Source organism: Spermophilus citellus (genome assembly GCF_964194105.1).
Source record: "Spermophilus citellus genome assembly, chromosome: 9".
Lineage (NCBI taxonomy): Eukaryota > Metazoa > Chordata > Mammalia > Rodentia > Sciuridae > Spermophilus > Spermophilus citellus.
This window is the reverse complement of record NC_138191.1, coordinates 2,754,311-2,768,795: the sequence shown is the minus strand read 5'-3', so window position 1 is coordinate 2,768,795 and position 14,485 is coordinate 2,754,311. Positions and strand designations below refer to the sequence as shown.

General features: G+C 44.1%; 2 protein-coding genes across 8 annotated transcripts in view; both read right to left on the bottom strand.

The window, feature by feature from the left end:
- Nucleotides 1-5,466, bottom strand: part of GABPB2 (GA binding protein transcription factor subunit beta 2) — a 44,986-nt gene extending 39,520 nt beyond the window's left edge. For 2 of the 7 annotated variants that reach the window (XM_081307033.1, XM_081307036.1), the window contains exon 1: nt 5,332-5,466. The gene's annotated coding sequence lies outside the window, so the exon portion shown is untranslated. Of the gene's footprint in view, nt 1-4,261; nt 4,518-5,331 lie in introns of those variants that run through there. The other 5 variants (XM_081307034.1, XM_081307037.1, XM_081307031.1 and 2 more) reach the window with 3 other exon arrangements.
- A 2,272-nt stretch (nt 5,467-7,738) lies between these two features.
- Nucleotides 7,739-13,941, bottom strand: MLLT11 (MLLT11 transcription factor 7 cofactor). The gene is made up of 2 exons (XM_081307095.1): nt 13,801-13,941; nt 7,739-8,278 (listed from the first exon to the last, which is right to left on the bottom strand). The coding sequence occupies exon 2, from the start codon at nt 8,270-8,272 to the stop codon at nt 8,000-8,002; it is 273 nt and encodes a 90-aa protein (XP_081163221.1). The 5' UTR covers nt 8,273-8,278; nt 13,801-13,941; the 3' UTR covers nt 7,739-7,999.
- Nucleotides 13,942-14,485: the final 544 nt, after the last annotated feature.

The window sequence follows — 14,485 nt, the reverse complement described above, 5'->3', positions numbered from 1 at the left end:
TTCCCCATACAGCAACAAACAAGGTGAGTTGTTAAACTGTGGTACATGGCCAAATGTGGTGCTACACACCTGTAATCCCAGAAGCTCAGGAGACTAAGACAGAAGGATGGAAAGTTCAAGACCAGCCTAAGCAATTTAAAGAGACCCTAAGCAACTTAGGGAGGTCCTGTCTCAAAATAAAAAAAAAAAGGGCTGGGGATGTAGCTCAGTGTTAAAGTGTCCCTGGGTTAAATTTCCAATACTGTCCCCACACACCATTAAAAAAAAAAAAAAAAAAAAAAAAAAAAAAAAAGTGGTACATGGACCCCTGGTGGTCACTAACAATCTTTTCAGGGTCAAAACTATCTTTATTATAATACTAAGATATTATTTGCCTCTTTTACCATGTTAACATTTGTTCTGGTAGTACAAATACAATGCTAGATATAGCTCAGATCAAATTGTGAAAGTAATTTTCTTGTTATTACTATTATTTGCTAACTGGGGATTGAACCCAGGGCCTTGAGTATGCTAATTATTCTATTCTTCATTGCAATGTACTTTCAAGGGAAAAAAGCCAGTTCTATTTAAAAATGTCCTTGATGAAGCAGTAAATATTACCAATTTTATTAAATCTTAACACTTAAATACATGTGTTTATAATTTGTGTGTGATGAAATGGGACATATATATTAAGCACTTCTGCTGCATACTTCAGTATGGTGGATTTCTTTTTTTTTTTTTTTTTTAGAGATTAGAAGTTTATTAAAGGACAGCAGAAAAGACTTCTCCCGGAGGAAGAAGGGGACCCAGAAGGTGGAATCCCAGTATGGTGGATTTCTTGAGAAAAAACTGTACAATTAAGTTGCAAACGGAAATAACAGCTTTTATCATAGAACATCGTTTTATTTATTTAGTGGTACTGAGGATGGAACCTAGATGTGCTCTACCACTGAGCTATATCCCCAGCCCTTTTTATTTTATTTTTAAGACAGAGTCTTCTTAAGTTTCCTGGGCTGGCCTCAATTTTGCAAACTTCCTGCCTCAATCTCCCAAGTAGCTGGGCTTATAGGCATGCATTACAGCACCCTACTCATGGAACACTCTTTGTATGAAAGAATGAACAACAGACAAATCAAAGACTCATATGACAGACGTTTATTTAAAAATGAACCAAGTGGGGGTTGAGGCTGTAGCTCAGTGGCAGAGCACTTGCCTAGCACGTGTGAGGCCCTGAGTTCGATCCTTGGCACTGCATAAAAATAAATAAATAAAGGCATTCTGTCCATCTATGACTATCAAAAAAAAAATTAAAAAAAGAAATATGAAAAAGGGCTGGGGGGGCTGGGGATGTGGCTCAAGCGGTAGCGCGCTCGCCTGGCATGCGTGCGGCCCGGGTTCAATCCTCAGCACCACATACAAACAAAGATGTTGTGTCTGCCGATAACTAAAAAAATAAATAAATATTAAAATCCCCTCTCTCTCTCTTAAAAAAAAAAAAAAAAAAGGGCTGGGGATGTACCTTAGTAATTAAGTGCCCCTGGGTTCAATCCCTGGTACCAAAAAAAAAAAAAAAAAAAAAAGGAAAAATGAACCAAGTGGGCTGGGATATAGCTCAGTGGCAGAGTGCTTGTCTAGCACGTGTGAGGCATAGGGTTTGATGCTTAGCACCCCATAAAAATGAACAAATAAAATAAAGCATGCTGTCCATCTACAACTACAAAAAAATTTTAAAAATGAGTGAGCCAGGGCTGGGGATGTGGCTCAAGCGGTAGCGCGCTCGCCTCGCATGCGTGCGGCCCGGGTTCGATCCTCAGCACCACATACAAAGATGTTGTGTCCGCCGAGAACTAAAAAATAAATATTAAAAATTCTCCCTCTCTCTCCCTCTCTCTTAAAAAAAAAAAAAAATTAAAAAAAAAATGAGTGAGCCAAGTGAGCCTGACACTACAAGGAAAACAACTGACAATAATTATTAGTAAATATCATTAATTCGAGCTTTCAGGCAAAAATTAGAATTTTGGAAACCCTGGGTTTAATTGCCAGCACTAAAAAAAAAAAAAAAAAAAGAAAAAAGAAAAAAGGAAAGCCTAAATCCACCAAGGTGAACTCGATAGCTTACTACTTTTTAATGACTTTTTTGATGAAATCAGTGATAATATTAATGAATGTGCTTTTTGATATTGTAAAATAAAATGGACCAACATTTGGATGATATGCATAATTTGGTGAACCAATACTTTCCAATGACCATTGCCTGAAGTTATAAAATCCTGCACAAGTAAAACATTCTATGTTGCCGAGGTTGGCTTTAAACCTGCAATCCTAATGCCTCGGCCTCCCAATCCTCTGTGATTACAGGTTTGTGCCACCATGCCCAGCTGCCCTTTTTATTTTTGAGGCATTGTCCAAGTTGCCTAGGCGGGCCTTGAATTTGTGAGCCTCCTGCCTCAGCCTCCAGATTAGTTGGGTTTACAGGCTGGTAACACCTTGCCTGGCCAATTGCCATTAATTTTTTAAGAAATAGCAGTTGTTGAGCTGGGGAAGTAGCTCAGTGTTAGAGTGCTTGTTTAGAACGTACAAAGCCCCGAGGTTCATTCTCAACACTGAAAAAAAAGAAAAAACAAAAAATTACCACTTGCTAAGTTTTTGTGTAGATCAAAAAATACTGACAATTGTCTGAAAATGCTATTAAAATACTGTTTCCTTCTCCAAGTATTTATTACAACAGATTGAATCAGAAGTAGTTCTGAAAATACAGCTAAGTCAGAAGTTAGAGATTAGTAAAAAATGTAAAACAATGCCATTCTTTCTCACTATATGTAATTTTTTTAACTGAAATTTATTTTTCATAAAAATATGTTAGTGGTAGAGTGCTTGCCTAGCATGTGTGAGGTCCTGGGTTCAATAACTAGCATTGCAAAAACAAAAAACGTCTAATCGTGTTAACATTTAATGGATTAATTAAGTTAACTAATAAACTTTTTTTTTTTTTTTGTAGTGCTAGGGATTGAATCCAGGGCCCAGTGTATGCAAGGCAAGCACTCTATCAACTGAGTATATCCTCAGCCCAATAAATTTTTTTCTTTTCTTTTTTTTTAGTTATAGGTGGACACAATGTCTTTATTTTACATTAGGTGATGCTGAGGGTCGAACCCAGTGCCTCACACATGCAAGGCTAGCACTCTACCACTGAGCCACAACCCCAGCTCCCAATAAATTTTTTTTTAAAGTATATTTTTAGTTGTTGATGGACCTTTATTTTATTTTTTTTGAATTTTTTAATATTTATTTATTTTATCGGCAGACACAACATCTTTGTTTGTGGTGCTGAGGATCGAACCCGGGATGCACGCAAGCCAGGCGAGCGCGCTACCGCTTGAGCCACATCCCCAGCCCCAGACCTTTATTTTTATTTGCATGTGGTACTGAGAATCAAACTCAGTTCCTCCCACAAGCTAGGTAAGCACTCTACCACTGAGCCACAGCCTAGCCCTAATTAATGAACATTTCAAAAAATAACTTCTAAAATAATAAATATCAATAAATATGACATAATGAAGTTCTCAACGATAATTTTTAAGAGTGTAAATGGATCCTGAAACAGGAAAATATAAGAATCACTGGCTTAGGCAAACAATTTAGCTGCTGTGTGATTTTTCAATCTGAACTTTGTATTCAAACTACCAAAGTTGTTGCCTTGCATGCCAAGGCCCTGGGTTTGATCCCCAGCACCACAATTAAAAGAAAGAAAGAAAAGAAAGAAAGAAAAAGAAAAGAACACACCCCCCCCCAACAAATTACCAGGGTTGTTTGTTCAACATAAATATACCAGCTGGGAGTGGTGGCACAGTGCCTCCTGCTATCCCAGCTATTCAGGAGCCTGAGGGAGGAGGATGGCCAGTTTGAGGCCAGCCTGGGTAATGTAGCAAGACCTTGTCTCAAAATAAAAATAAAAAGAGCTGGGGATGTAGCTCAGTGGTAGAGCATCCCTGGGTTCAATCCTCAGTACTGAAAACAACAACAGAAAACACCACAAACCAAAATATATATATATCTGAGATCTGCATCCAGGTTCTCTGAATAAGTATGCCCAGGAGAATAAGAACTTCATTTGTTTTTTAAAGTATATGGTGTGTGTGTGTGTGTGTGTGTGTAGAACACAATACCTTTATTTATTTTTATGTGGTGCTGAGGCTCAAACTGAGGCACGTGTGCTAGGCAACTGCTCCACCACTGAGCCACATCACCTATTTTGTTTTATTTAGAGGCAGGGTCTCACCGAGTTGCTGAGGCTGGTCTTGAACTACCGACCCCCTACCTCGGCCTCGCGGTGCTGGGATTGCAGGAGTGCACTTATTTGCTTAAGGCCTGACTTCAGTTGCGCCCTGCTAAGAGGCTCTGGCTTCATTCCCACGGAGCTGGGGTCTTCGGAGCCCGAGCTTGCCTCCTCAGTACTGGGGACCCCCTGGGTCTTCTCAATAGACTCGCGGAGCCCTGCGGTGCCGGCGCTCTCAGAAGCGCTCCAGGATCAGGTCATTACTTTGGTTTACAGAAGTCCTGGGCGGGCGTCCGCTCCTCGTCGCTAGCAAGGCAGGTGGGAAACAGACGCTGAGGAGCAGGGCTGGGCGGTCGGACGCGACGACGAAACGCGTCCCGGGTGGCCAGAAGCATGACGTCGTCGACGGTCGCCACAGCACGTCCTTCCCCATGATAGAAAGAGGAGCAGAGGGGAGGAGAGGCCTTTAGGAGAGGAGTGGGATACGGCTCAAGGAATCGTGAGGCCGGAGGAAAGGCTGAAGGGTAGAAAAGGGACAGGAAAGCACCAACTCGAGAGTCCGCGGTCGGGAGATCCTTCCCTCGGGATCGTACACGTCCCCGCTGGGCGGTCAGCCGTCCAAACGAGCGTCCGGGGATGCAGCCGGGCTTTCCTGCTCGCCCCCCGCCTCGCTGCGCCGCCGGAGTCGGGGCCGCCGGGCCGCCAGCTCTCCACACCCGAGTTCTGGCTCTCTGAGCCGGGAGCCCGTTGGAGGTCGGGAGCCAAAGTTGGCGCCCTGTGCCGCGCGCCCCCTAGCGGCCACCCCTGTGGCCTCGGCTTCCCGTGGTCCAGCTCCGCGGCCCCAGGTCTCGCACCCACCCCCTTCCTCACCTCCTCCATCCCCTCCCCTTCCTCCCGCCAGCATCCCCTTCCTCTGCGTCCCCCTCCCCCGCTGTGCCTGCTCCGCCGCGGGGGCGCCTCTCCGAGCACACCCAGCGGTCTGGGGTTGCACTGCGAAGCGGGGCGGCTTCCTCCGGGACCTTCCACTCCAGCCCTACGCCCCCGAGAGCCCGCGCATCTGTTGGCCTCCTCACCTCCTCGTCCGGGACGCAGTCGGCTCCACGTTCAGCGAGCCCGCCAGTTTGGCCCCATTTCCTTCAGAAGCTAAGACTCCCTGTCAGTGACGGTTACTTTTTGGCCTTTTCATGTATGCATATTTTGGGGGCCCTTACCCCCCCTCGTGGAGAAATGGAGGCAACAAAATGGCGGACCCGGAAGTGAAAGCGCAGGAATATAACTTCTGGCGGAGGAATCTCTGGTGGGAAACATTAGGGATATCACGTTTCTATTCGAGCGGAAAGGAAGTGCATCTCTTAGGCTCATTTATTTATTATTATTGTTATTTCATGTCTTCTAGAGGTCTCTTGATCCGGGAAAGTGTGTGTCGTGGGTGTTCTGGGAGGACTACTTAATGAGGCGGATGATTATGTATTACGTTCGTGTAGTTCCGGTAGGGGACGGACTCTGATGGCTGTTTGGCGCCAAGAACTTGGCGAATTGATTAAGTGGGATTATTCCTTGGTCCTGGAATTTGCCTTCTACTTGTCGGCGGCTTCTACGGAGGACTAGCGTTAGGGTTGACGGGAAAGGCCTGCTTCCCGGTCCCTGTCTCGGGTAAAGCTGCGCGGGACACCCCTGACTGCGCGGACTGGCTGGTGGACGCGTTCCCGTCGCGGCGCGCCGGGGAGGTGTCGGGAGGCGCGTTGCCGGAGCCTGCTGTCGGCAGTTTCTGCCAGAGGATGGAGCAGGAGTTTGCGGATCCTTTTGGTCCTTTCATTTAGCGGTTGATTTTCCATGACTAAAGGACGCAAGAAGCCCGGAAAGCCTTTCAGAAATCAGTAAGTTAAAAGCCAGGCTCTGCAACTTCATGAGACCCTGTCTCGAAATTAAAAAAAAAAAAAAAAAAGAGGGCGGGGGTTGTCGTGGCTCCGAGGTAAAGCCTCTCTGGGTTCAATCCTTAGTTCCAAAAAGATCTCAAAATATAAATTACAATAGAAAGGACACGTCATTTGACCTTTCTGGTCCCATTCTTTATTAGACTTTGGTCTTGGTTGTTGATGGTGGCAATCTTCCCTTCCTTCAAACTTATCTAAGTCATATCGATGTTGTCTTTAAATTATTTATGGCCTTTTAATACTATAAAGATTTTTTTTTTGTCTAGCTCAGTGTTGTAGTTTCAACACAAAAACTATTTGTTTCATAGTTTTTTTTAGAATGAGGTGAGTTGCAAATACGCAGATAACATATTTGAGTGCCAGTTTCTTAGTCACTTAAAGTTTTACCTGAAATATGTTAGTAGTCCTTGGGGAAGCAGAAGAGTGATTGGTTGTAGGTGAAGTTGATTTCACCCTTTTAACCTAAAGTTCACCATTTAATGAACATGCTATTCAAATCATTTTTCCACAAAGTTGAATGTGATAAAATGTATATATGCTGAATGTGAAATTGAAAGCATGGCTAACTTCAGTGATCTGTACTGCTTGCTTATAAAGAGAGAAAACTGTAATACAATCCTGGGATTGAATGTCTTTATTAAATAAGTGAGTAAATGGCAGCACAGATCAGCAATATTTTTGGAAGGAGTGGGAACAAGGTGTAGGGGCAGAATGTAATTGCTCATTTCGGGTCTTAATGTAGGTTTAAAACTGTGCCTGAGGCCCACTGATTAGTAGACCATACGTTGCAAATGAGGAATGGGACTAAACCTTATGGTTTTTTTTAGAAGACCGAATCAGAACCTTACAAGTTATCCTAATAGCAAGGTTTCTTCTTAAGATTTGAAATCTGATTTTTTTCAGCTAGAATTATCAATCCAAAATTAAAAGCAAAGTTGTAAGCTGAAGAACATCCTTTTGGACTATGGAGGCTGACAAAAGGATAACAAATTCAAGGCCAGCATGGGCAACTTAGACCCTGTCTCAAAATAAAAAAAATAAAATGGGCTAGGATGTAGTTCAGTGGGTTGGATCCCCAGTACTGCAGAAAACAAAGAATGCTTTTTGGAAGGAAAGAGCTTCAACTATTTCTGAAAAGACTGAGTGCTTTTCCATATTTTCATAATATATTATTTCCTCATTTTATACCTTTACCCCTAATTTCTCTGGGGAAAAGAATGTATTATAAGAAGGAATAGGATTAAAAAAAGAAGATCATCACCTTAACGTTTTGGAAATCATTCTGTTGTGACAAATCATCTTAAAAATTAGAAGGTTTTCATTAACCCTGGAAAAAATACTTAAATTTACTGGTAACTACAGGAAACTACAAAGGTTTGAGCAGTCTTCTTTTTTGTGGTGCTAGGGATCAAACCCAAGGTCTTACATATGGTTTGAGCAATCTTTGAAGCCGATTAAAAATGGGATCAAAACCATATTCCATTTTGCACTACTCTACTACTCCCTGATGTCTCCACAAAGCCTGGTTTCTGGGGTTAATAATCCAGGGGGTGGGGGTGGGGTTTCTGTTATCCAATACTCCATTGCTTTAACCCTTTACTTTGGTTTGAGGGCTTTTGAGAGAAATGGAGTAGATAGATAGATAGATAAATAAATAAATAAATAAATAAAACAACTGGCAGATTCATCAGCACCACCAACACAATAGAGGGAAGAGAACAAGATTAATTTGGGAAAGGAATGAGAAGGAAGGGGCTTGAAAGAGAAGATAATAAGGGCAAGGTGGTGGGAGACTGAAGTCTTGGCCTTAGAGCAAGTCCAATTCGAAGGAGTGGATGCTGGCAATGGGAGCTCTCCAGAAGTTGAAGGTGCTGTACTCTAGGAGGGTATCGCCTTCTGGGTTTTTCTCTTGCTCTGCTCCTGTTGCTTGCCCCATCATTTTGCCAACGCTGCTGTCCTTGATCTTGTAGGTGGGTGTATCCGACAGACCCAGGCCTTCCAGCTCCGAAAGATCCAGTTCTGGTATGGGCATCCTCCAGAAAAGAAAGGAGCTGTACTGGCTACTCACAGGGTCCCTCATAGTTTCCTGGAAAGAAACCACTTGTCATTCTTTATGCTAAAGCAACCTCTTTTTGGCTCCTGGCTCTTGCTTAGAAACCCCATATCTCAGCTGGGCGTGGTGGCCCACACCTGTAATTCCAGAGGCTTGGAAGGCTAAGGCAGGAGGATCATGAATTCAAAGCAACCTAACAGACTGTCTCAAAACATAAAAAGGGCTGGGGTGTGGCTCAGTGGTTAAGTGCCTCTGGGTTCAATCTCTATTACTCCCCCCCCCCAAAAAAAAAGGGGGTGGGCCATGGTGGCACATGCCTGTAATTCCAGCAACTCAGAAGGATCCCAAGTTCAAAGCCAGCATCAGCAATGGTGAGGGACTAAACAACTCAGTGAGACCCTGTCTCTAAATAAAGGACAAAAAAGGGCTGGGGATGTGGCCCAGTGGTTGAGTGACCCTAAGTACAATCCCTAGTACCCACCTCCCCCCCAAAAAAAGTACTGGGGGTAGGGGGTGTAGCTCAGTGGCAGAGCATACCTGAGTTCAATCTCCCCTCACCAAAAAGGAAGCTCCATATCCTTGTTTGCCTCTGTAAATAATCCAAGTTTCCTAGGATAAGCTTCTGGAACTCTCCCTTTATTATAATTTTCTGCCATTTCCTAACTTCTCACCTTCAAATGGTTACCTACTGCATCAAGTGGATCTTGGATCTGATTTTTGAGACCTTCCAAAATTTGGCCCCACTCTTATTTTTTTAAAGAGAGAGAGAGGAATAGATAATTTTTTTTTTAATATTTATTTTTTAGTTTTCAGTGGACACAACATCTTTGTTTGTATGTGGTGCTGAGGATCAAACCCAGGCCGCAGGCATGACAGGCGAGCACGCTACCGCTTGAGCCACATCCCCAGCCCTTGGCCCCACTCTTCCTAGCAGTATATAGCCTCTGGTAGTTTTGTTCATTCCTGTCTTGCTTAATTCCTTCAACTTTCTATTATATCTATATATAGATATAGATAATTTTTGGTACTGGGGATTGAACCCTGGGCATCTAACCACTGAGCCGCATCCCCATCCCTTAAAAAATATATATATTTTATTTAGAGACAGGGACTTGCTGAGTTGCTTAGGGCCTTGCTAAATTGCTGAGACTGGCTTTGAACTCACAATCTTCCTGCCTTAGCTTCCCGAGATATTGGGATTATGCTGAGGGCCATTGCCAAGTAGGATTGACGCATCGATATTTCCTTGCCAGCGTACCCCATGTTAAATGGACTTGCCTTGGAAATTTGCTGTGACCTTGCATGTGTGTTTGAGAAAGGTGACCCTGCTCAATGACCAGGGTGGATCCAGGTTTTAGGAAGTATCCAGGTTTAAGATAATTTGGTTTTAAGGGCGTTCCCAGTTTAAGACCTTGGGTTTTAGGGAAGTTCGATGTTGAGGATTATTGCTGCTGGAAATAGAGCGTTCCTGCTACCTGAGCTCCCTTTGAGTTCTCGTGAGATTCAGAGAGTATTTTGGGAAAAGCCTCGTGGAGTAGGTGAATTGGGCGGCAGGAGAACTGGGATTGCCCCAGAGCGTGTGTGGAGGCCGGTGTGAGTTCGGGAATAAAGAATTGCTGTTTGAATCTACAAAGCTGTGGTGGCTCGTGATTCTGTGCCAAGCCAAGACATTGGCAGGATTACAGAGCTATTGGGATTACAGATGTGTGCCACCATGCCCAGCTAAAATGTTTCTTAGGTTTCAAGACTCCATTCAAGGGGGTAATCATGAACTGAAATTTATTTCCATGCATATATGAGTTTGTCAGGAGGATGAACTACTATGTATAACCGTAAATCTTAAAAAACTCCATTCAAGTCCCTAGAGGACTTTCTCCTCCCTCAATACTGTAAATTCTGACTTTAAATTTAAAGGTCATTTTACTTCTGAAAAGCCTATTATATTCTGCTTTCTGTTTTCCTCCTAAACCATACTATAAGATCATTTCTTTCAAGATGACTTCCTTACACTTACCCTGTTTCCTCCAGCAACTCCCTGACACCTGACAGGTTTACCTGACTCCCATCATTTTGGGGTTACAGATCATTTATGTTTTATGTATAGGAAGAAGTTATTATTTCCTTCAATAGACTGGAAGCTTCCTAAGGGAAGCTACCCAGTCTACTTTCTGTGTACCACAGATGCTAGGCTTTATACACAAAAATATTTAAGGCTGCTGATTTATTAATTTAATATGATGAATACTTTACTATTCTCATCTATTAGTCTACCAATAAGTTAATCTGTTTCTCTCTAGCCTATCTCTCTTTAGAACAATATCCAGATGCTAGAATATATAAATGGGTTGGCAATTCAAGGTAAGGAAGTAAAGTTTAGATTGGAAGCATAAGGTCTTTGCCCTACTTTAATGAGTAAGTTCCTTCACCTTTTCTGTTCATCAGCCCCACCTGATGTTAATGACTATTGTAGCTCCCTGGAGCCTCCACCCTGCTACTTACTAGGCAAGAAGCTTTACTTGAATTGTTCCCAAAGGAACAGAAAGAACATTCCACAGCTTCCAAAAATATAACTCTAAGTTTCAAAAGACCTTTCTCCAGCACACCTCATTGGTTTTCATCAGGCCTGTGACTCTTAGTGTCCTCAAGTAGTTTCCAAAATTCTTCCACATAATGTGAAATGACTCTACTAAAGCAGAAGAAGAAAGCCTTAATCTAGAACATGGTGATATGAGCATGTGGGGCAAGATGAACATTACTCAGCAGAGAAGCTGCTTATAAGGAGGGTGATGCAGGGATTGTAGCATGGCGGGGGAGTGTGTTGGAAAGGTGAGATCATCATTCTATGATATGCAGCTCTGATCATCTCCACAGTAATTTGCAAAGCCATGTATGCAGAAAGAGAGCTTGAAGAAAAAAAAAAAAAGGTTCTACCTCTTAACTAGTTTTGGCTTAGATGTGGAACTAAGATCCAAAAGAAGCAAACCTTAGGAGTCAATAGTGTTACTGACTCTGCCTATTGGGATTATTTACTATACTATCAGGTTTTTCCTTATCTAGCTGGTTTCTTTTATATTCCCTCCTTTGTTATGTTTCCTGCAGAGTAACCTTAGTATAAAGATGAACACATAATAGGTTCTTTAAAAAATAAAATCAACAGGGCACAGTAGTGCATTGCATGCCTTTAATCCCAGCAACTCAGGAGGCTGAGGCAGGAGGACTGCAAGTTTGAGGCCAGCCTCAGCAACTCAGTAAGGCCCTAAGCAACTTAGTGAGACTCTTGTCTCAAAATAAAAAATAAAAAGGGCTGGGGGGCTAGGGTTCTAGCTCAGTGGTTGAGCACTTGCCTCGCATGCATGAGGCACTGGGTTGGATCCGCAGCCCCACATAAGTAAGTAAGTGAATATTGTGTCCATCTACAACTAAGAAAAAAATTTACAAAAGGGGGGGGTTAGGGATGGTAGAGCACCCCTGGGTTCAATCACCAGTACAAAAAAAAAAAAAAAAAACCACCAAGTGTCGTGATACACCTATAATCCCAATGACTCCAGAGGCTAAGGCAGGAGGACTGCAAGTTCAAAGCCAGCTTGAGCAATTTTGCAAGACTCTATCTCAAATAAAAATAAAAAGGTCTGTATATAGCTCAGTGGTAGAGCACTCCTGCATTCACCCCCACCCCGTACCAAAGTAAATAAGGAAATAATCATAAGGAAAAAAATAAAAATTTAAAATTAAAAATGACATTTTAAAAATTAGTGACTTGTGAAACCTCCCAGTTTATGTAGAACTCGAATCTCATAATAACCACTCTGATCCCTTTTGTGTTATTCATAGATAGTTGCCTACAGCTTTATATAACCCTGTACTCATATTCTCAAAATTTACACAAATTTAGTTCTTGAAGAACAAATTTTCTGTGGGATAGGTACTGATTATTCCTGTGATTCTAATCTGAATAGTGAAAATGTAAAAGGCAGTAGAGAGTAAGTTAGAATCTGAGAAAAAGGAAAAAGCTCTTTGACAGACTTCTTTTCTAACAACTATAGTCTATGTAAAAATTGCCCTAACAGTCTCTGAGTGTTTGGTGGTACTATTTCACAATTTAAAAAGCTGAAGGAAACTTTGTGAAATATTAACTCAAAAGACCTAAAATCTTTAGTTATGCTTTTGACCAAAGATATGTCCAGAGAATACTAAATGCATTCCAGAAAGGCACACATATAAATTTATGTGGAATTAAAATCAAGAACATAAGAAGATTGAAGATTAGCAGAAGATTGAAGCTAAAATGTCAATGTTTACTAATGTAAAGACATTTGTAGTGACATTTAAAAAAATATTTATATTTAGTGTTGATAGACCTTTATTTATTTGTATGTGGGGTTGAGAATCAACCCAGTGCCTCACACATGATAGGCAAGTATGCTACTGCGGAGCCACAGCCACAGCCCCTGTAGAGACATAATAGAGTACAGATTTAATTCCCAAGTCCTCCAAATTTTGTGAAGGATTCCTTTTCAGCTAGCTTCTCTTTTCCTTCCCCAAATGCTCTCCACCCATGTCATATCTATTATTTACTTATTTCAAAAGGTTTGGACACTTATCTGTACCATGATATATGCTCATTAAATGCTTCCCACTATCCTTCATTTTAAATTCTGCAGATAATTAAGGCAAAGGTAATTTTGTAAATATCACTAGTTTGAGATAACATGACTAATAAATGTACAGATTAAAAAGACAGTTTTTCTTAGCCACACAGACACACCCAAATACCCTTTGTCCAGACCCTCTGTAGGCATCCAAGGCCTACTCAACCCAGCCTTGCTGTGTCATGCTGCCACCATGGGAAGCTGGGGAGAGGATGGATGTCGGTGGAGGCGAATGGAAGATCTGTGGCATCTCGTGTGTACCTCACTCTGAGCTTGGATTTTCCGATTAGCCATGACCTGCCCCCAGTTATTCTACTGAACTGCAAATAAAAATCTGCATCCATCAGTAGCTCCTGTGGATCTGGATTTCAATATGGGATCAGGCAGTTCTCCAGCAGAGAGCTCCACCTTTCCTACCTAAAGCTGTTTCTTTGGAGCAAAGATTTGAGGTGGGGAGGAGAGTTCTGTTAAAAGGTCGGGAATACCCTTAAAAAAAACCCCATATCCCACCCCGCAAAGCCCTTTCTGCAGAGACAAGTAGGACACTATAGAATTCAGAAATGGGGGGAGCAGACAGGGTGGTACTAAAGATCCACCAAGTAACCGGTGGGAAAATCGGCTCGAAGAGAAGACATAAATAATCAGATCGAAGGCATGAAATGCACAGGCTCGTAAGTAACAATGGAGACTTGAAATGCGGTGAAGTGCTGAGGGACGGTCACACGCGGACTGTTTGGAGGCTCGCCTGGGCACCTGAGGAGTGGGCATCGGTGAGGAGAGCGCGCAGCGGATAACGCCCATTGTTCACTGCGCCCCTTCTCCGAGGGTCCCCACCTCGAGCTCCTCTACCGCAGGAAGCCGCCCTCCCGCCCGGGCTTCCAAGCCGTCTCCCTCGGACGCGCTTACCTGTTACCAGGGAACCACCAGCGCGTTTCAGAGAAGGGCCGCGGGCCTCCGGGTCTGCTGCGGACGGCGCTGGAGCTGCGGCGGTGCGCACGGCTCGGTCCGCTCGCTCCCGCTGGCGCCGCGGGGACGAGCGCGCCCGCCCAGCCTCCCCCCGCGACGCAGCGCCCCCTAGGGAGCGCGGGAAGACTCCCCGCCCTCCGCACGGCCCGTGGCGCTCCCACCCCCACTCGCGGACTTTGCGGCCCCTCGGCCGCCTGGCTGCCGAGAATGAGCAGTCTGCCGTTCTCTAGTTCACTGAATAAAGACTTGGGGCCGCGGTGCCGTGGAGGAGCCCCGTTCTCCGCCGAAGGACTCCCGTGGTCACCCGCGCCACCCGCACAGTGGGTGAATGAACCTGGCCCGGTTCCCCTCGGGACGGGGCGCCAGGGGCTGAGGCGCTTCTCGCCTCTCCCCCGCCCGGAGCCCTGTCAGGTCCGGGCTTTGGGCTGCACTTTGCCACGCAATGCCTGGCGCGTGGAGGCCGCGCGAGATGCCGGGGCCCGGTCTGGGTGCCAGGCCCTCACCCCGGAGCCCCACGCCCCAGTGCATCTGCGAGAGCGGCGGCCCTCGGGGCTGCGAAAGCCCCCTCCCACAGCCCCGCGGAGCTGTGCGCTCGGCCCGGAGCCCGACGGGTGTCGTAATCGCG

Bases quoted from the DNA above. Each gene is read 5' to 3' on its own strand.
- MLLT11 (XM_081307095.1), bottom strand. From the start codon at position 8,272: ATGAGGGACCCTGTGAGTAGCCAGTACAGCTCCTTTCTTTTCTGGAGG.